This window comes from Mus pahari, chromosome 11 (assembly GCF_900095145.1).
Source record: "Mus pahari chromosome 11, PAHARI_EIJ_v1.1, whole genome shotgun sequence".
Lineage (NCBI taxonomy): Eukaryota > Metazoa > Chordata > Mammalia > Rodentia > Muridae > Mus > Mus pahari.
In genome coordinates this window covers 58,467,047-58,487,873 of record NC_034600.1, presented here as the reverse complement: position 1 = coordinate 58,487,873, position 20,827 = coordinate 58,467,047, and the positions used below count along the sequence as shown (strand labels likewise).

At 45.0% G+C, this 20,827-nt stretch overlaps 1 protein-coding gene across 1 annotated transcript in view; it reads left to right on the top strand.

The window, feature by feature from the left end:
- The first annotated feature begins 16,723 nt into the window (after positions 1-16,723).
- The window catches only part of Sub1 (SUB1 regulator of transcription), a 12,841-nt gene continuing 8,737 nt past the window's right edge, over positions 16,724-20,827 (top strand). The window contains exons 1-2 of the mRNA XM_021208664.2: positions 16,724-16,795; positions 18,880-18,952. Of these exons, the coding sequence (XP_021064323.1) occupies positions 18,881-18,952 (72 nt within the window). The 5' untranslated portion in view covers positions 16,724-16,795; position 18,880. The remainder of the gene's footprint in view (positions 16,796-18,879; positions 18,953-20,827) is intronic.

Here is a 20,827-nt window from a genome sequence, read left to right as displayed (position 1 = left end):
CTTTAAAAGAGAAGGCTGTGGTGGTTTGAGTGAGAATGGACCCCTACACACGCTCATATATTTGCATGTTTAGCCCCCAATTGTTGAACTCTTTGGGAAAGCTTAGAAGGATTAGGAAGTATTGTCTTGTTAGAGGAAATGTGTCACAGAGGGTTGACTTTGAGATTTCAAGAGCCCAGGTCAGGTCCAATGCCCTGCCCCCACCCCCAGTGCCTGTGGTCTGCTGATCAGGATGTAAAGTTCTCAGCTACTGATCTAGCGCCATGCCTATCTGCTTTCCACTGTGACAGAAATGGACTAGCCCTCTGACTCTGTAACCAAGCCTGCCCCTGCCCCCCAGTTAAATGCTTTCTTACATAAGCGTTCCCTTGGTGTCTCTTTACAATAATAGAACAATAACTAAGGCAAAGACAGAGGGAGATTAGACTACAAAAGCAGAAGTGACAGAAAACAAAGAGGTAGGAGAGAGAGAGAGAGAGAGAGAGAGAGAGAGAGAGAGAGAGAGAGAGACCCTTGAATCTAGCTTCTTTCTTCTTGTTTCTTCTGTGAGCATGACTACTAACAAACTGCAAACAACCACCTTGAACCACCAACAACCATCAACTCCACTGCTCAGGGCCCTAGCATTTATACACCCTCTGAAAAATTCCCAGAATTCCACGTGTCACAGAATTGCAGAAACTGTCTGCAGTTGACAAAACCACACCTCTGCTAGAGCACGAGGCAAGTCATAGTTAGCTGCTGTGGACAGTGCGAAACAGTCCCATATCCCCATACCTAGGATTAAAACAAACAAACAAACAAACAACCTTCTAATGTTTGTGTGTGTGTGTGTGTGTGTGTGTGTTTTAACGAAACCAAAATTTCAAAATCCTCACTTCTACAGACATATAAATAAAATAAATAAAAAGATGTACTGATTAGTTTTTGTCAACTTGATACAAACTAGAGTCATCTGGGAAGTGGGACCTCGACTGGGAAATTGTCTCTAACAGATTAGCCCATGAGCATGTCTGTGGGAGGATTTTTCTTATTAGTGATGTGAGAGGGGCTAGCGGACTGTGGGCAGGGCCACTGGGGGCAGCTAGTCTTGGGTTCTATAGGAAAGCAAAGTGGTTGAGCTATGGAGACTAAGCGAGTGAGCAGCTTTCCTCTGTGGTTTCTGCCTTGCCTTCCCACAATGTTGGACTGACACTCAGAAGTGTCAAGTGTCCCTCCTCAAGTTGCCTTTGGTCAGTGTTCTATCCCAGCCACAGAGATCTAGCAAACTAGACTACCAGGTAATTCATTCATGTTGTTTAGAGGTACAAAATTTGTGTCAATATGAAACAAGAGCAAGAAGGGACTATATACTATATACTTTTACTATATACTATATACTATATACTTTTTAATGATGTATTAGCTTGAGTGTATATGTTTCTAGACTACATAACTTTTAAGGAGTCAACACATCCTGGAGTTAATCATACTGACTCAATGAGAAGGTGTGAGTTCAAATCCGTATAAGAAACATTTGTCGATATTTATCTACCCACATTTTTGCACTTTCTTCCTGTTTGCATCTCAGTGTGTTAGCTGACTTTATATATTCACTATCCATCATGAATAGAAAATAAATGCAGCCAGCTTAAAAAATAGTCACATTTTGTAGTCTTCATTGAAGCCACTGATAGAGTTCTTGCCAAGTGGTCAAACCTGAGAAGGATTTAAGAGATAGCCCTTTATAAAGAGATTTGAAGGGCCTGGGACATACATGACACCTAGGGTTCTATTCTCCAATACTGCAGAAACTTGACATGGTGGCACATACCTGTGGGAAGGAACATCAGAAGTTCAAGGTCACTCCCAGTTTCTAATCTGCTGGCTACTTTTATGTCAACTTGGCACAAGCTAGAAGGGGTACCCTTTACCAAGAAAATGCCCCTTCCAGATTGGACTATGGACAAGTTTGTGGTGCATTTTCTTGATTGGTATAGGAGGGCCCAGCTTCTGTGGGTTGTGCTACCCCTAGACTGGTAGATCTATGTGTCATAAGAAAGCAGACTGAACAAACCGTGAGAAGCAAGCCAGTAAGCAGTGGTCCTTTATGGCCTCTGCTTCAGTTACCCCCTCCAGGTTCGTGTCCTAACTTCCCATCGTGCTGCACTGTGGTTAGGACACAGAAGCTGAAATAAGCTTTTTCCTCCCCCAAGTTGCTCTTGTTCACAAAACCCTAGCTTGAGGCCACATAGGGTTGTGTCTCAAAATCCACCAATCAGTTAATAAATGGGAGTGGATATGACTGACATACAGTATTAGTGTTATCCCCCCCAGAGTAGCACATGGAGTAGGAAGGATGTAGCCTGGTCTCTAATAGAATCACAGAGGTAGTCCTTCATGCCTGGACTGCTGGCCTCCAAGCTTCTGGCTATGTAAGAGCTAGCCATTTACGTGGGTCAGCCACTGTTTTGTGTTCTCTGTTAGGTGAACTCTATGATCCATCATAATGTAGGGAGGCTACTCATTTCTATTTTTTTTTATTCCAGTATGCTGGTGCATTGTATATTTGGCCATCTTTAGATTTGAATGACCAGCAGGTAACAGTGAGTGAGTACATTGGAGTTCTATAGCTCTGGTCTGTTAGTCAGGGCAAGTGGTTCCAGGCATTCCATCAGACATAACCCAAGTTCTTTGTGGCTCTACAAAGAAGCTTACCTCTTATTGCGGTGACGTGCTTTCTGGAGTGTATTGTCATTCATAGATGTTGGCTCGTATGTTCTTGTGGTTCTTTGCTGCATAGTCTTGATGCAACAGTCTGTCTGACCCGTGCAACGGAGAAAACGGACCCACATTCCCAGTTAAGGTGAGCTATAAGAAAGGGATAATGTTTAAGGTAGGCATGATGGTAAACGTCTGTAATCATAGCGCTTGGGAGGAAGAGGCAAGAGGACCACAAGTTTGAGGATGGCTCGGGCTACACACTATGACTCTGATTCAAAAAGTCAAAAATATCATGCGTGGTGGGTCATACTCAAGGTTACTCAAGGAGCTAAGGCCAGAGGATTGCAAATTTGAGGTTTACTGAGCTAAAGGGAGTGTTCAAGTCTAGCCTGGGCACCTAGTAGATCCTGTCTCCAAACAAGCAAAAAAACAAACAGTGTAAGGAGGGCCACAAATTTAGCTCAGTGGTAAAACTTGTCTAACTTGTGAGAGGTTTCAGGTTCAGTCCCCAATGTCAAACCAACCAACCAGCCAGCCAACCAACCAACCAACCTAATAACATTTAAACACAAAATCACCCAACCAACTAACTAACTAGCCAACTAACTGGTGGCATTTGAACACAAAATCGCCTATAAAATTGCAGATTCATTTGATCTGATCTAGTCTTATGTGCGATTTTGAACAAGGGGCTCTGTGAATCTGTCCCTTGTCTTAAATAAGGTCCTAAGGCTCTCTTAAAAAGTCAGAGACTAGCGGGGCATGGTAGCGCATGCCTTTAATCCCAGCACTTGGAAGGCAGAGGCAGGCGGATTTCTGACTTTGAGGCCAGCCTGGTCTACAGAGTGAGTTCCAGGACAGCCAGGGCTACACAGAGAAACCCTGTCTGGAAAAACCAAAAACAAACAAACAAAGTCAGAGACTATCTACAAAGGACTCAGGACAAAGTCTTGACACATAGTAAGTGTCTCAAAAGGATGAGCTTCAAATTTTTAATAATAATAATAATAATAATAATAATAATAATACTTATTATTATTAATCTAGAACCGAGTACAGATTCCTGGTACTCTTTAATCATCTTGTCAAACGATAGGACTATATAACTCATACAGCGTAAGTTTACCCTCTTAAACTGTATATGATTTGGAGGGTTTTAGTATGTTTACAAAGTTGTGTCACCACACCACAGATCTGGCCCAGTTTTTATTTCCGGGGAAAGAAACTTCACACCCGCTAGCTGTCACTTTCCTTCCGTTTCCGAGCGGCTGGTATGGCCTTTCGGAGTCAGTCAACCTCAGTAGCTACTGACTTGATCTTGCTGGGTTAAAGGAAAAAAGTTCTTGTTTATTCAGCAACAACTGGGATGCTGCCAACACGTACAGTGCTCACTTACTACACGGTAACAAAAAGGACAAGGACAGCAACACAGCAGCTGATAGCTATGCGCTGGCGCTCGCGGGGCGTCCTGCGCCTGCGGGTTGCCTGTGTAGAGAATCTGAAGATGGGGAAGCATAGCTGTGCCCTCCTCATCCTCACACCGCAGCTCTTCCTCCCTGCTCCCAGTCGTGGCTGCTCATGGCTCCGAATGAGCAGACACTGCACCAATGGTCAGGGAACTGCCTCGAAAGCTCCCCGTGTATTATTAACCTTTTGATTCCAGAAACTTTCGTAGATAGCGGTATTTCGGTCACACACAAACAAGGGTGAGTCAAAGCGAAAACGGCCTACTTCTCCTTCTGTGCTAAGAGTGCCTGCTCTTCACACCTGCACAGGGCGTGTCATCCGGGACAAGGCCTGGAGAGGCTGAGTCACAGCTGAAGAAGGAAATGCATTTTTACCTATTGAAAGCCATACCCCACCCCCACCCCGAGGAGATTCTTATATTTTCATTATGAACCTTCCCTTACATTTCCTTAACAAACATCTTCCCCCTACATTCCGTTCTCTTTTTTCTTCCAATTTCACATCTCTTAGTGTTTTTTTAGGGTTATTTTTGTTTTTGTTCGTGTATGCCTATGTGTAGATCCTTCCTTGAGTGTAGATGCCCGTGGAGGCAGGGGTCGGGGTGGGGTGGGGGGCATGGGATCGGATCTCCTGGATTAGAACTGAACTCCGGGACTTTGACAAAGCAGGGGGTAAGTACTCTTAGGCACTGAACAATCTCTCCATCCCCTCTGACCTTCAAAACCGTGGAATACACGTAGAGGTCTCTCCCCTGGATTGAACTCAGGTTGTCAGCTTTTAACACTGAGCTATCTCAGTGGCCCTGGCTGAATGAATGAATGAATGAATGAACGAACTCTTTACTGTTTATTGAGTCGCAGTCTCACCAGGAAGGCCTATTGTGGAATTCATATACAGACCCTAGTTTATAGAGTCCTGCTGGGTTCTGTTCCTACCCACCTAGTGCTGGGACTAAGGGCAGGGAGGCACCCATACCCAGCCCAGTCTTCTGATTTTTTTTTAAATAATTTTAAAATTCTTAAAGTAGCATACAGAATACTGTATATCATTATGGCATTTTCAAACAAAGTGTGTTTTAGTAGATTCTCCTTACCCCCACTCTCCCTACCCCCCCACCTCCCTAATCCCCCCTCCCCATTCCAGCTCCTTCTCCTATGTCCCATGTGTCCACCTCTGTCTTGCCTCATAACCTAATCTTACTCTCTTGCTCTCCTTCCTAGCTTTAGCTTTTACCCTAATCCACACACACACACACACACCCCGAACCACATCACACTAAAGGCTAGCTAGATACTGCATATGAGAGAGAACATGTGGTTTTTGAATTTGAACAATTTAATATAATAGAACACTTTGCTTTGTGTTATACTTTCTAAGTCTACCCGTCTCCCTGTAATTTGCATTTTCTTTATAGTCGAGGAAAATTCCATGACGTATCTGTACCACATTTCCATCCTCTGTCCATCAGCTGGTGAGCAGCAAGGCTGGGTCCGTCTTCTTGCTACTTCAGGTAGAGTAGAAAGAGGCACAGATGTGCAAGTATCTGTCCCGTAAGACTATGGCGTCTTTGGATACATCCCAAGAGTTGTATAGGTGGATCATGTGGTAGTTCTATTTTTATTTTTATTTTTTTGAGAAACCCAAATACTAATTTCCACAGTAGATATACTATTTTGCACTCACGCCAGCAGCGGGTGATGATTCCCCTGGTTCCTCTTTCTCCACATCCTTTGCATCATCATCACCATCACCACCGTCACCACCGTCACCATCACTACCATCACCACCACCATCATCATCACTAGAGGTGCTGAGGAAATGACATCATGGAAAATAAACCATTTTAATCTTGACATGACCCTGCAAGGTTGATGGTTTCAAAATGCTAATTGTTGTCTATACCTATGGGGCCAGTTTCTCACTCTTGTTTTTGAAACAGCCCAGTTCTCTTTTGAGCCAGCTGTGGCTCGCTCTCGTCTGCTCTCTGCCCTCTTTCTAGTCTTTGAAGGTATGAGCTCATACCTTCAAAGTTTACTTAGGAGGAGGAGCAACAGTATTGGCTACGGTTTCTTTCTTTGGGCAGCAGACTGATATCTTTCAGGGCACTGAGTCTTGACTTGGTTCTTGACATTCAAGGAACAAGGATGTTTAGACAGAGTTACTAAAGAGCAGAGCTTCTCAGAGGCACCACCAGTCTGTCTGTCTGTCTTGGTTCATTAATCACACTCAAGACGGCAAAACAGAAAGCGACGAAGTCGATGGCTCCCAAGCAACACACACATTTACCAAGGACAAAGCAGTCAAAATATGATCAAATGGCACAGTGACCTTGACCTGGCTGCTGCTCCTTTTCATAGCTGGACTTGGGCTTCCTAGCTGTTCAGAATGCTTGGGATTGCAGAGGTGCTGTTGCCCAACTGTATTTGTTTTGGACTTGTTAGTATAGGTGTCACTGAGGTCTGCTGTCCCCGGTCAGTGAATCTGTAGAGCTTGTGGCAGATCCAGTTCTTGCTTCAGCTGAACCCATGACAGTGTTGGCCACTGCTCAGTCACTACAGCAGTTCCTCTCTGGTCCTTGCGAGGGACACAGCTGATCAATGCTACTTCAGCATTGAGCCTAGGGAAGGAGAAGTGAACATGGGTTGTTTCTCTTTTCTTTCTTTTTTTTCTTTTTTCTTTTAATTGGTTTATTTTATTTATTTCCATTTCAAACACTATCCCCCTTCCTCGTTTCCCCTCCTCAAGCCCCCTATCACAGCCCTCTCCCCTGCTTATATGAGGATGCTCTCCCATCCACCCACCCACTCCCACCTCACATTCCCCTACACTGGGGCATCAAGTTTTCACAGGAGTAAAAAAACCTCTCCTTTGATGCCAGCTAAGGCCATCCTCTGCTACATATGCAGCCGGAGCCATGAGTCCCACCCTATGTACTCTTCGGTTGGTGGTGTAGTCCCTGGGAGCTCTGGGGGGGGGGTGTCTGGTTGGTTGATATTACTGTTCTTCATGTGGGGTTGCAAATTCCTTCAGCTCCTTCAGTCCTTCCCCTAACTCCTTCATTCTTGCCCCTGCCCTCAGTCCAATGGTTGGCTACGAGCATCCACATCTGTATTGATCAGGCTCTGGATGGCCTTTCCTTCGCCCATCTATCTCAAAAATCTTAACCCAGAGTTGCTCCTGTCTTAAGGAAACACAAGGACAAAGAGTGGGGCAGAGACTTAAGGGTTGGGTTTTTCAACTGGTTCCACCAGCAGGAGCATTACAGTATAGGACAGATATTAAATATGAGGAATATTAAATATGAGATATTAAATACGTGAAAATTTAACCCAAGGGATACTATGCACAAAGCTTCTTCCTAGTGTCTCTTTGAGAGGCTACGTATTTATTCAGATACTGGTCCTGCACTTCCACTCGGTTTTTAAAAAATCGTTAGTGGGTCAATTAGTGGTCCTTGTTACTTCATTTCTTCATAAATGTCTTCATCACCCGCAAAACATGTTAGTGCTTTACAAGGAGGAAAGGCCTCAAAAACTCAGCATTCCTTGTCTCAGGGACTTATGAAAGGTGATGCTTCAAGTGAGCTGCAGTCTCAGACTTCCGAAGATGAACTCTGGCTAGCGTCAGCATCACCGCAGCGCTCTCGTGGCCTCCGCAAGGACTCCTGAAGGACTCCTGAAGGAGAAAGCACTTTCAGGTGTGAGTTATGGCATATGTACGAGAAACTAATTACACTATTTTATAGCACATTAAATAGAGCCGGTGGAGCTCACAGGAGACACACACTATTCGCCCACTCAGAATGGTGTACACACGCATTGGCTGTTATAAAGTGCATTCTTCTATAAAAAGTGATAGTGTTTCTAATGAAGGTTGGAGCTAAGAACTTAAGTACCAGGTTCACAAAAGTCACCTTAGGGGGGGAATACTCAGCAGGTTGAAATTTAAATGCTTCCTCAGTATGGTTTCTGGTACTCATTACATATGACCTTCATAGAACACATATTTATTTGTAATTATTTGAGTAAGGAGAATTAAGCCTTTAGGACTTATAACTTTTTATATTGTACTATGAAAGTTATGTTCTAAGAGCAGGCAAAATGTGAGCCTGTAGCAGCTTGTTTGAGACAGTTTGGGTCTGCCTGTTGGGGAGCAAAGGCAGATTTTCCTTTTCTTCTTCTTACTCCTCCAAAACACTGTCTCCTTTGGAATCCAAATGACCAGCACCGCTGGCATTTACTGGCCAGGTGTTGCATGAGCTTTTCTAAAGGAAACGATCAACTAGTTTACGCTAGGCGTGGCAGACTGGAGGAATGATTCCACTCAAGTCTAGCTCGGTGAATCAATGTTACATTATGCTTGCTAATCGAGCAAGTAGGTTACCGAGAAGAACGTGGGAGAACTTTATTTTTCAGGAACATGGCCCAACTTCTGAGTGCTTATACCATGGAAGAAAATGTCCCTCGTTCTCCCAATAATCATCAGCCGTGTCCACATCCTCAGGGGTGGAGGGGTGAGTGAGGCCTCACCTTCCCATCCCCCAGATACTATTAACTGCCTATAAAACTGCTATCCCCCACCCCCACCCCACCATGGAGCATTAATGGGCTCAGTCCTGCTCAGCTCCTGGGCTGTCAGTCACAGCGTTGGGTTTAGAGGCCACGTCACGCCCCGAGGACAATGCTTCACCGTGCAGAGCACAGGCTGCTCTCTTGGGCTTTGATTGCTGCTGACTTTCTGACTTGGAAATAGCCCATCAGAGTTGAACCAATCTAACCCTAGGCGGACCCATAGCGTTTGCTGGTTGCTACTCCGTTTCCAGGAGTCATTTCCCAGCATCTCAGCAGATAAGACAGCAAAGTGTAGTGGTGTGAACGAGAACCTCCCTGATAGGCTCATAGTTTTAAACACCTGATCCCTACTTGGCTCAGGAGATGCAGCCGCGTAGGAGGGCATACACCACTGAAGAAAGCCTTCATGCCATTTCCAGTTTTGCCTCTGCCTCGCACTTTTAGGAGATGAATTCTCAGCTTCTTGCTCTGACTACCTAATTATCTCCCAGCGGCCTTCCTTCTAATATAACCCCACTGGGGGCTGGCATTTCAATGGCTGAATGAGAGGGCATAAACATCCAATCTACAGTAACTTTCTTAGTTGTCCCTCTTTCTTCCCAGTTCTTTGCAATGACTGATGGGAGGATGGCCAGGGGTCGTCCTAGTCAGGGTTTCTACTCCTGCATAAAACATCATGACCAAGAAGCAGGTTGGGGAGGAAAGGGTTTATTTAGCTTACACTTCCACATTGCTGTTCATCACCAAAGGAAGTCAGGACTGGAACTCAAGCAGGTCAGGAAGCAGGAGCTGNTGCAGAGGCCATGGAGGGATGTTACTTACTGTCTTGCTTCCCCTGGCTTGCTCAGCTTGCTTTCTTATAGAACCCAAGACTACCAGCCCAGGGATGGCACCACCCACAATGGACCCTCCCCTCTTGATCGCTAATTGTGAAAATGCCTTACAGCTGGATCTCATGGAGGCATTTCCTCAAAGGAGGCTCCTTTCTCTGTGATAACTCCAGCTTGTGTCTGGTTGACACACAAAACCAGCCAGTACACCAGGCTTCCCCTTTGTTTATTTTTTCCTCTTCTGATCTAGATGACCTCATCCTAAATACCCCCAAGACCTCAGACCTGCAGAGATACCACATCCCTTTACAAATGGACCTGCTGGTGCTACCTTCCCTTGTGTCCTGTGACCTCCAGCATCCTTGATAGGGGCAGAGATACCACATCCCTTTACAAATAGACCTGCTGGTGCTACCTTCCCTTGTGTCCTGTGACCTCCAGCATCCATGCTAGGTTTCCCCCAAGCTTTCTGGAGGAACTTACACTCTTCTAGTCCTGTGTGCTGAGATCTGCTTTCCTGATTCAGTCTGCAGACTGATCTGGAAGCTGCAGCCCCCCATCTGTGTACACTGTGGTTCCAGCATAAACACTGCTCTTTTCCCTGTATTTCTTGCTTCTTTCTCTTTGTACATCACTGGTAATGACTCTGCCACAAATCTAAACTCTCAGAAATTGGGACTACCTTGATTTTTCCACGACTGTGATGAACAGGCCCTATTTTAGTTAGTGTTCATGACTCTTACTCTTCGTCTTTTCTCTCTTCTAAATCCTATGTAGAGGTGGGTGGTCTGCTGTGATGTGGGAGCAGCAGGTGAGGTCCTGGGGTCTGGTGCATTTCCCACGTGTCCTTGCTGCTCCTGAGAGCGCATGCTGCATCACTTCTTGGCCTTTTGTAGGATGAAGTGAAGAATGCACATTGCCTGGTTCTTGTCTTTTCCTCATACGGGTACTTATTGAGATGCCTTTGCGGGCCATTGCAGCCGCAGGCTTTTCATCCGCATCCCAGTTCCCGAATAACAACTCAGGGGCCGACTATTCATTTAACATGCCTAGGCCTTAAGCTAGGCTTGTTCCCACCGGCTCGTGACACTACTCACTACTCGTAACCCATTCACACTACTCTATGCCTACCCCGTGGCTAGTCACCTCTCCTTAGTTTCATATGTCTGACTTCCTCTGAGCCTGGCGTGAATTTCCGGCTTACTGGACTCTTCCCAGAGTTCCTATCGCTCTACCGGAACTCCCACCTTCCACCTCCTCCCTTTTGCTGATAGGCCATCAGCGATTTATTGACAGGTGATGCTTTTTCACAGTACAGAAGAGATTATCCCTATAGGTCATTGTTTGTGAGGTCTTGGCCTGACTGTAAGGCCTTCTTTGCTCTCCTTGGCAAGAGTCTAGGGCTCTGTGAAGCTGCCTCACTCCTCCCTTTCCACAGAGAGCTTTCTTTCTCCTCCCACACCCCCCTGAGTCTTCAGGTAGAGTCTCCCTTCATACCCCTTCCCCCATCAGCCTGGTGAAGCACTGACTTGCTTTGCTCTCAGAACCCTGAGTAAGATTATGTCAAGCTGAGTCACTTGAGGACATATAACCTCAGAAAAGGTTATTTGATCTGTCTTCTCTTTCATGCAGAAAGCTATAAGGTTCTTTTGGGAGAGATAGTTTTCACATACCAAGGTCTGAAAATAGCCTTGATCACTGGAAGCTAGCAATTGGGGTTACAATAATTAAACAAGTTCTTTGAAGCCACTCTGTCTTGCACTAGCTATCTCCCCACTACATGTGTTTCTTAGAAGTTTGCCCAGAAATAATGCTAGCCTAAATAGCCATTGCCCACTATTCCTTCATGATTTTCTTTGTCCGAAAAGCATCATGCTTTGATCATTTCTTCTGATGTCATTGTCTTGTGGATACCCAGGTATATGTGCATTTAATAAAAACTTTGACACTCTTCTCTTGTTAATCAGATTCAATATTAATTAGATCCCTCGATCCAGCTACAGAGCCTAAGAGTCAACGTAGGTTGGAGGGGAACCTTCTCTTCCCCAATCCCCAAAGTGTCTTTGGACTCCATGGTTTCTTCTTCCCCTGAGCTGTTCTGGGAAAACAGAGTGAACAGCTTTTCAAAGACACCGAGGTGGAGTCTTTCGACTCTTGCCTTTCTCAGAGTCAGGAACAACGAAGAGGGCTGGGTGTAGGGATTGAGGGGTTTTATTTTTTAACCGAGAACATTTTATTTAAGTTTATGACTTATGCTTGAAATCCTCATAGTTTAATTAAAGGTCGGTGCCCAGCAGCTAACTCCTGTGCTTTACCATCGCATGCTAACAGAATGCTGTGGGGGAAGGGCAGGCTCAGAAAGCAGCAGCAGCAAGAGATGTTGCTTGATACATGCGTGGGCGAGAATACTCATTATTGTTTGGGGGCTTCCTTTTATGGTGTTCAAAAGAAAGAGGACTTTGGTTACTAGGCATAATTTGGGTGGTTTTCTGTTTTGATAAACAATTTTCAGGTTGTACAACCTTTTCTCTAGTGAGCATGTCCCTACTTGTAATTTACCCGGTTTTAGTTACATGCATGCTCCATTGTAAATACGAGTAAGGTGGTAAGTACGAGATTGCCTCTGAAAGGTCCCTTCCAAGACAGTTTTTCGTATTGTGAATGAACTCTGAAGCAGTTCAGACCTGATCAACTCCTCTCCCCCCATATCCATGATGGGTGCTCAACTGAATAGAATATGTGTAAGTTTGATAGTTAAGGTGAAGAAAAACTTCTTCCATTGTTCAGAGTGGTGTGTACATGCAAATTGATGCAGATTAGAGTCCCTTTAAAATATAATAATAATAAGCCAGGCAGTGGTGGCACACACCTTTATTCCCAGCACTCAGGAGGCAGAGGCAGGCAGATTTCTGAGTTCGAGGCCAGCCTAGTCTACAGAGTGAGTTCCAGGACAGCCAGGGCTACACAGAGAAACCCGGTCTTGAAAAACAAAATAAAACAAACAAAACAAACAATAGCAGCAGCAGCAACAACACAACAACAACAATTTGTGTGTGAGTGTTTTACCTGCATGCATCCAGTGCCCATGGAGGCCAAAGGAAGGCATCATATCTCTTGGAACTGTAGTTACAAGTGTCTGTAGTCACCTTATGGCTACTGGGAATTGAACCCAGGTCCTTTGGAATCAATCAGTACTCTTCACTGCTGAGTGTTCTCTCCAGCCCATAGATGGGAGTCTAAGTTGCTAAGAGACGTGCATGTGCTTAGAGCTTGTAAGCAAGAGACTTAGACTGTCAAGTGCATTCCTATAAGTGTGTGCAGACTCCAAGCCAAGGGCAGTTCCAGGATGCTAAGCTATTCCTTATGCTTACTTACCTTATAAAGAGTTCTTTTCTGAGACATCTGCTCATGTTAGACAAAAATCTTGATTTATGCCACAGAAAAGGAATTTCATGTCAAACTATGAAAAAAACTTATTAGAATAATTAATATTAATAAAAGGAGGACCTGGAGAGATGGCTCGGCAATTTAGAGTGTTTTCTATTCTTGCAGAGGACCCAAGTTCAGTTCCCAGCACCCACTGATGGGCAGCTGATAACTATTTTGTAATTCTCTCTCCAAAGAGTCTGATACCTTTGGCCTTAATAGCCACCTGTGCTCATGTGTGCACACATCCATGCACATAGTTAAAATTAAAATACATCTTTAAAAGAAAGAAAAAGCAGCCTGGCAGTAGTGACGCACACCTTTAATCCCAGCACTCGAAAGAGAGGCAGAAGCAGGTAGATTTCTGAGTTCGAGGTCAACCTGGTCTACAAAGTGAGTTCCAGGACAGCCAGGGCTACACGGAGAAACCCTTTCTCGAAAAAAAAAAAAAAAAAACAAAACAAAACAAAAAAAGAAAAAGCTTTAGGAGTTGGAGAGATGACCCGGTAGTTAAGAGAACCCACTGTTCTTCTGGAGAACTCAGATTCAATTTCCAGCATCCACATGGTGGCTCATAATTGTTAACCCCAGTTCTAGGGGAATCCAGTGATATCTTCCGTCCAGAAGTGGTTTTAAGCTCACAGCAATCCTGCTTCAACTTCCTAAGTGATGGAATCATACACGTGAACCACCATACTTTGACATTTTAAGTGTATTAACATTAGTTATATAGATGATTTAGGTGGCATTTGTAGTCACATTTTTTCAAAGGATTTAAAATAATACGAACTAGAGAGGTGGTTGAGGTTCGAGCATGTCTGTCTTCTGCCGAGGACCTGAGCTTGAGTCTCAGTACCGGAAATGGGTGGACACAACCACTTGTAACTACAGCACCTAGGGAGCTGTCCACCTTTGACCTCATCAGGCACTTTTTGATGTCAGTGTTGATCTTTGTGTGTGTGCTGTATGTGCGGGTATACACACGTGTGCAGGTGTGCCCTCTGTGAGTGTGTGTGCAATAGCTGGAGGTTGGTTGGTTTTGGACGTCTTCCTCTGTTGCTATTCATCCTGGGTTTTTGAGACAAGGCCTTTTGGTGATCCTGGAACTCTCATCCAGTCAGTGTGGTTGGCCATGACACCAGGCACTCCCCTATCTACTCCCTACAGTGTTGTCCTCCCCTACCCCCACCCCATGCTAGTGTTTCAGAGGAGAGCTGCCATGCCCAGGTTGAGGGTGCTGTGGATCCTAACCAAGTGTGGTTCTTCAGAGGAACACAGTCAGCACTTCACCCATGGAGCCTTCTCTCCAGCCCTGTCAGCGTTCATTTTTATAATAATTAGATGCTTCCCAAAATTATTTATAGGTCTATTTGCATTTTTGTTTGCATTTAATTTTTTTTTTTGTAAGTCAAGTAGTTCTAAAAAGATCCAGAGAGGGCTGCTTGCACAAGACTGTGACTCAGTCTCCTCTGGCTTTCACTCCCTTAACATACACCTTTCATCCATTCCTTCCAGCCAGCTCCCCACAGAGGAGAGCATTCTTCTTCTGTGAGGGTGGAGGAGACAGGAGTCACGAGACTGGGTGACTCCCAGTGGTGGGTTATTTGGTTTATTTTTCTTTTCTTTTCTTTTCTTTCCTTTTCTTTCTTTCTTTCTTTCTTTCTTTCTTTCTTTCTTTCTTTCTTTCTTTCTTTCTTTCTTTCTTTCTTCCATTTTCTCTCTTTTTCTTTTCCTCTTTCTTTTTTCTGTTTTTCTTTTTCTTTTTCCAAGACAGGATTTCTCTGTGTAGCCCTGGCTGTCCTGGAACTCATTCTGTAGACCAGGCTGGCATCGAACTCACAGAGATGCACCTGCCATGGCCTCTGCTTCCCAAGTGCTGGGATTAAAGGCATGAACCACCACTGCCCAGCTTACTCCCTCAGGGGCTCATCTACCACCCTGCCTTTGCCTTCTCTGGTACCTCTGGTCTGCAGCAGGGCCTCTCTCCAGAGTTGTTTACCTTCTCTTTGCTCTTCTGTCCATCTCTAATTCATTTTGACATTCCTTCTCTTTTGTCCCAAAGTCTAAATCCTAACGATGTTAACTGCTAAATAGTGTTGCCTAAGATTTACAAAATCCAAAATGATGATCCTTAATACCCCACCACACCCCTGTTAGTCTTTAGTTCTGTCAGTTGCTATAAAGCTTAACTTGAGGAAAAGCAATGTAGCTGAGATCGGGCTGGCCCGGCGTGAGCCATCTCAGCCTCTACAGTTGCTATAACAATAGTCTCCATGCCAGGTTACAATTCAATTTCAACCTTTTAAGTTTAATGTTTATTGATGTATACCTTAACACTGGAACAAGCATGATGGTAAGTCAAAACGTTTTATCTGCATACTATGTGTAACTACAGTCCAGACGAAGATATTTTTGCCACCAGGCAGATGGTTCCATATTGTCCTCAGTGACCTCCTCCAGGGCAGCCTATAAGCTATGTTTGCCCTTGTTTGGAACTTCATAGACAAAGACTCCTCCCTTGCTTTATTTTTTTTTAACAGTGTTGCTCTAGTTGGACTCTGCACTCAGTAGGGATGCACTGGGGCACTTCCCTACTTTTAGTAGGTAGTAGTGCGAGTCAACACAGGGTTTGAATCACTTATTAATTTTTGCAGCTGTTAAATGTGAAGACAACGATTATTTCAACTCTTAACCTGTTAAGATGATCAATATCTGTAAAATGCTGTGTGTAAACCTTTGTGATAAACAGACCTCTGTTTACTGTTGGTTACAGTAGTTAATCATCCAGTACGCATCCTAAGCCATCTGCTTGTGGTTATTTGTGATAGTGGAATGGATTTCCTCGGCGAGACGCTGTATCCCTGTGTAGACAAAGGGATGGCGATTTAGTATGGCTCCCGGTTTCTGTCTCCAGTACTTAGCTCCTGTATTCTAGGCTGGTAGTGAGGTGGAACACCAAGTCCATGGTAACCTGCAGAGGAGGAAGCTGCAGAAAGGGAACACAGAAGGGCCAGGGGAAAAAAATGTAGCCCTCCAATGACACACCCTTACTTTTCACCACCTTGTAATAATGCCATCATATTATGACTATATCAGAGCATTAATTCACTGATTAAGGCACAGTCCTAAGGATCCAGGCTCTTCTGAAAAGGTCATCAGTTGAAAACCAGATCCCCAATGAATGAGCCCACAGGGAGATTTTATATTCAAACCACAATTACTTTGGATCTCTAGAACTTCATTTTAAAGATTAAAGGTTTCGTGGCTAAGGACATTTGTAAAATTTCTTTGACTTTCTGAATTAAATAGTGCGCCTCCCTGGCTTGCTTCCTTTGGATTTTAGCAGCATGAATCAGATCTTAAAGGTAGAAACAGAAAATCATCTGTGGGCAAGTGGGTCAGCACATTGTTCCTTCTCAGAGTAGCTCCCGTTATTTGAGTACAGCACTTATAGAGCTGTACCATATACAAGCCATTTGCAAGCGCAAAGCTCCGTGGTTGTCATTTATGTCTCACTGACACCTCATTCTCCTTCGGGTCAGGCCCAAGCTGTGTGGCATCTCACTGTGGCGCCATCTCCCCTTTTCAGGAGCATCCATTTCGAGATCCGTGGCGGGTCCCTTTAAGGCCCTGGAAAGGGCCGGCTGGCGGTTGGGCGGCGAGGCCACGCCCCCTTCACGTGGCCTTCGTGCCATTGGGCGGAGCCAGGGCCTCTGAGCTGCCGTCACTTCCGGCTCTCTGTCAGTCCGGAGCAGGCGAGCGAACGAGCGAGAGGCTGTTGGTCGTCCGGAGCGGAGCGTGAGTGCGCGGGACCCCGGGCCCGTTCCTCCGGGGCTGCGGCCGGGCCGACCCCAGGCTGCCGCGGCTCCCTTCGCTCTCCTTGCCCGCCACGGCTGGGGAGAAAGGAACGGCAGCTCTAAAGGGGGTGGGGAAAGGCCTCCGCTCTTGCCCGCGATCCCGTTGGGCCTCGTGTGGCGGCCGCTCCGGGGAGCCGAGCCGAGGCGGTGGGCGCGGGCGGGCGGGCGAGCGAGCGGCGGGTGATGGCCGCGCGCCCCTCGGACTGGGTGGCGGGGCTCCGGGCGGAGGCGCTCGCGGTCTGCCCTGAGGCTGCGCTCGCCCACCCCTGCCCCGACTACCGGGCTCGGGAAGCTCTCCGTCCCCGACTCCCCGGGGGACGCCGGCCCCGCGGGCTCGAGGGGCGGGGGGCGCGCTCGGCAAACATGGCTGGGCTCCGGGGCGAGGAGAAAATGGCGCTGGCGCAAGGCCCTCCTCTTGTGCACGCTCTCGGCGCCCCACGCCCCCTTCCTGAGGCCGGCTGTAGCCCCAGCCCTCGCCTCGGGGCTTGCGGGAGCTTCCTGGCCGCGACCCCTCCACGGTGCCCCGCGCCGGCTCGCCCACGCGGGCCTCGCACCCTGGGATGTTTTCAGTACTCCTCCCCCACCCCGGTCACCGACTGATTAGTCTATAAACTACGGTCACCCCCTTTTAGTTACCTTTTGCTCGAATTACGAAGCCCCCCCCCCACACACACCCGGCCCCCAAGAAACCACCCCAGTAAAGCCTCATTAAAGTTAAAAGTCCCAAGTATAGGGATCGGGGCTGGCTTTAGTTCCCAGTAACGTTGTTTTCTTATTGGGTAGATTTAGGTTAGATAATGACGTGGTCCTTTGAAGCAATTTTAGTTCCCCAGACAGCTTTTCGTAATGGGAGATAGATATGGCTGGCTGTTTGCAAGCGAAAGATTTGTTTATGTGCGATTCTCTCAAAAAACAGGCTTTGTGTAGTTGAGTGAACAAGCTAGCTTGGGAAACTTGATTTTGGAGGTCAGGTTGTGAAATGGAGCAGTAGGAGGAAAAGCGAATGGAACTGGTTAGGAGTGTGTTCTGTATGGTCGTGGTCAGGATTTGGTTAGCCCACTTTTGCCTTGACCTCCTATTTTGCACATTGATGCCAGTTTGGTCTATAGAGAGCTGGGTTGTAATTTTTTTGATGTAGGAGGTAGGAATTGAAGTATTTTTCTTTAGCATTTACGGAATCTGTTGTGTTTATTAGGACCTTTAAGCCATACAGAAATTAATGTTTTATTTAGATGGAGAGAGCAGAAGATAGTTTGGTAAATAGCTTTTGCTGCCTGGTTTTACCACCTGGTGTCAGTATCTTGAAGAGTAGTTAGGGCCTGCCTAAGGACTCCTTGAAATGTGAGGTAGACTGAGTAGTCTGCCCTTTGTTTTATGCAGTAAATAAACAGCAGGCTCTGCACTGTGTGCCTCGATGGTGAGTTTTGCCTTGCACATAAAGCCTTCACATTGCATATATTTCCCTAAGTAGACAATCAGTGCAAAATTATTGTGAGTTGTGTATAACATTGTGAACTCTGATTGTTGTCTGTTGTTTTGATATTGTGGCCACAAAGTATAAACTAGTGTATACAAAGCACGCAAAAGATGATTTATAAGGGCAAAATTAATTAGGTATCCCGCTTACCTGGGCAAGCTGTTTATGTTGGAGCTGGTCCTCTCATCTTAGTGTGAGTGGAATTACGTACATTTCTCTTGATTTTAAAGTCATTATTCTCAGCTGCTTTCTTGTAGTCTACCCACAAACTTTATAACCCCTCTAAAGCCAGTTGTTAAAACGACCATTGGCTTGGAGAAGGGTGAAGGAATGTGCACATGGCTTTTATTTCTTTGTCCTGACTGGGTTCAGAATATTCAGCTGTACTTGTTATTTGCAATTTAGACATGTGTTCTGTGTAATGACTCCAGGACCACAAAAAGGCAGAATGAGCCATGGAAGTTACTTTGTTTTTTTGGTCTGGGAGAGAGAAGATGAAGGTACTAAAACTCCTTGTAAATTATTCATGTGATGTCTTTTTCTTTCAGAATGCCTAAATCAAAGGAACTTGTTTCTTCAAGCTCTTCAGGCAGTGATTCGGACAGTGAAGTTGAAAAAAAGGTGACTTTTACTCTACCAAGTTCTTTTATAGAACAAAATGTACGGTGCCTTAATTGTTCTGTAATGCCGACATTGAGTTTTGAAGGGAAAGGCCTGTCAGTCTTTTTAGATAGGTTTTGCTATTCGTCCTAGACTTCTTCAACCACCTCGGATTTCCCTGAGGGCGTGGGACGCTGGGATGGTGGTACCAATGCTAGGCTCAGAATGTGAGAGAGAATCTGCAAGGGTATTTTTGTAAAGATCAATGACAAATGGATTCCTTGAGTAGAATATTAGATTCTAGTCTCATTTGCAGGCCTTACACCAGACTTACAAGGGCTTTGTGTTGTACTTGGGGTTTAACCTGGCAGCCCAGTGCATCCCAGGCAAGTACTTGCTAGATCTCAAGCCCTCTTTTTACTTTTTGTTTGCAACAGGGTCTCAGTAAGTTGTTGGGTTGACCTTGGACTTTTGTCCTTAAGCCTCATCCTCATGAGTAGGGACCCAGCTCAGACTGAACAGGTCCTTCATTGAGCACCTTTAGTAACCAAGAGTCAGCAGAAATGCTTTCTTAGACTCTAGAGCACTAGGACTCTAATTAGACCAAAGACACTACTTACCATTATTTAGAAATCCGCGTCATTCAAAAATCCAGCTGATCTAGCCTGCTTGGTGGCTCATGTGAGTTTGATCTCTGTATTCTTCCACATGGTAGGAGAAGAGACCCATTATACCAAGTTTGCCCTGTAACCTCATGTGCCCACATATAGGCATCACAAGTACAACAAACACAAGATGATAGTAATAAAATTTCCAAAGCTCTGTCTGACTTACAGGTATAAGTCACTATTGGGCCACATGAAGTTTTGAATGAAGACATTAATGTTGACAGGTTTCTCAGTTGCTCCTCTTTCTCCAAATTACTGAATTTTAGTTTTGCTACTTTTTAATTTTGAAAGTTATTTGCTTTTAGTAAGTAAAGTCTTTCAGCACAACACACACACAATTACCCATTTTGTCAGAATAAGCTTTTTCTGTGTTAGGTGATGATTGTTTTGTCAACTTCATTCCACTCAGTTGATCACAGCAGTGAAGTGTAACGGAGCAATTTACCCTGTGGTCAAGACTTCCTTCCACACAGCTGTATCTTAATAGAAATTTATATCTGAATAGACAGACATGTCCTAGAAATTTAACACATTGTATTCACCCTTATTTGTTTACTTGCTTTGTAGAAAATAAGCAATTAGTGCACCTGTGGTTTACAAAGTGTAAAAGCAGCAGGCAAGGCTAGTTTTGTAGTTCAGTTGGTAGAGCGCTGGCCTAGCACTCAGGAAGTTTGATCCCCCAGCACTGGAAATGGAAGCAGGAGGGTCAGAAATTCAAGGTTACCTGGGATACTTGGGACCCTGTTTTATTTATTTAAAGTAGCAACCCCCTCTTCTTCCTTAAAAAAATTTTTTTAAAAAGTTTTTGTTATTGTTTATTGTTATTTGTTTTTTGGCTTCTGTACTGCCTAAGAAAAGGAAGCTCTATAGGAAAATTTAGGAAAGTTGGAGCCTATAAATGTAAAGATAGACTATAGTATCATTTCTAATTTTGAAATAAGGCTTCAAACATCATACATAGCTGTACTTGAAGGCTTTTGAGAACTTGTACAGTGTAATCTCTAAGTGTGTGTGTAACTGACACAGGTTACTTGTACAGTGTAACCTCTAAGTGTGTGTGTAACTGACTCTGAAGTTACTTGTACAGTGTAACCTCTAAGTGTGTGTGTAACTGACTCTGAGGTTACTTGTACAGTGTAATCTCTAAGTGTATGTGTAACTGACACAGGTTACTTGTACAGTGTAACCTCTAAGTGTGTGTGTAACTGACACAGGTTACTTGTACAGT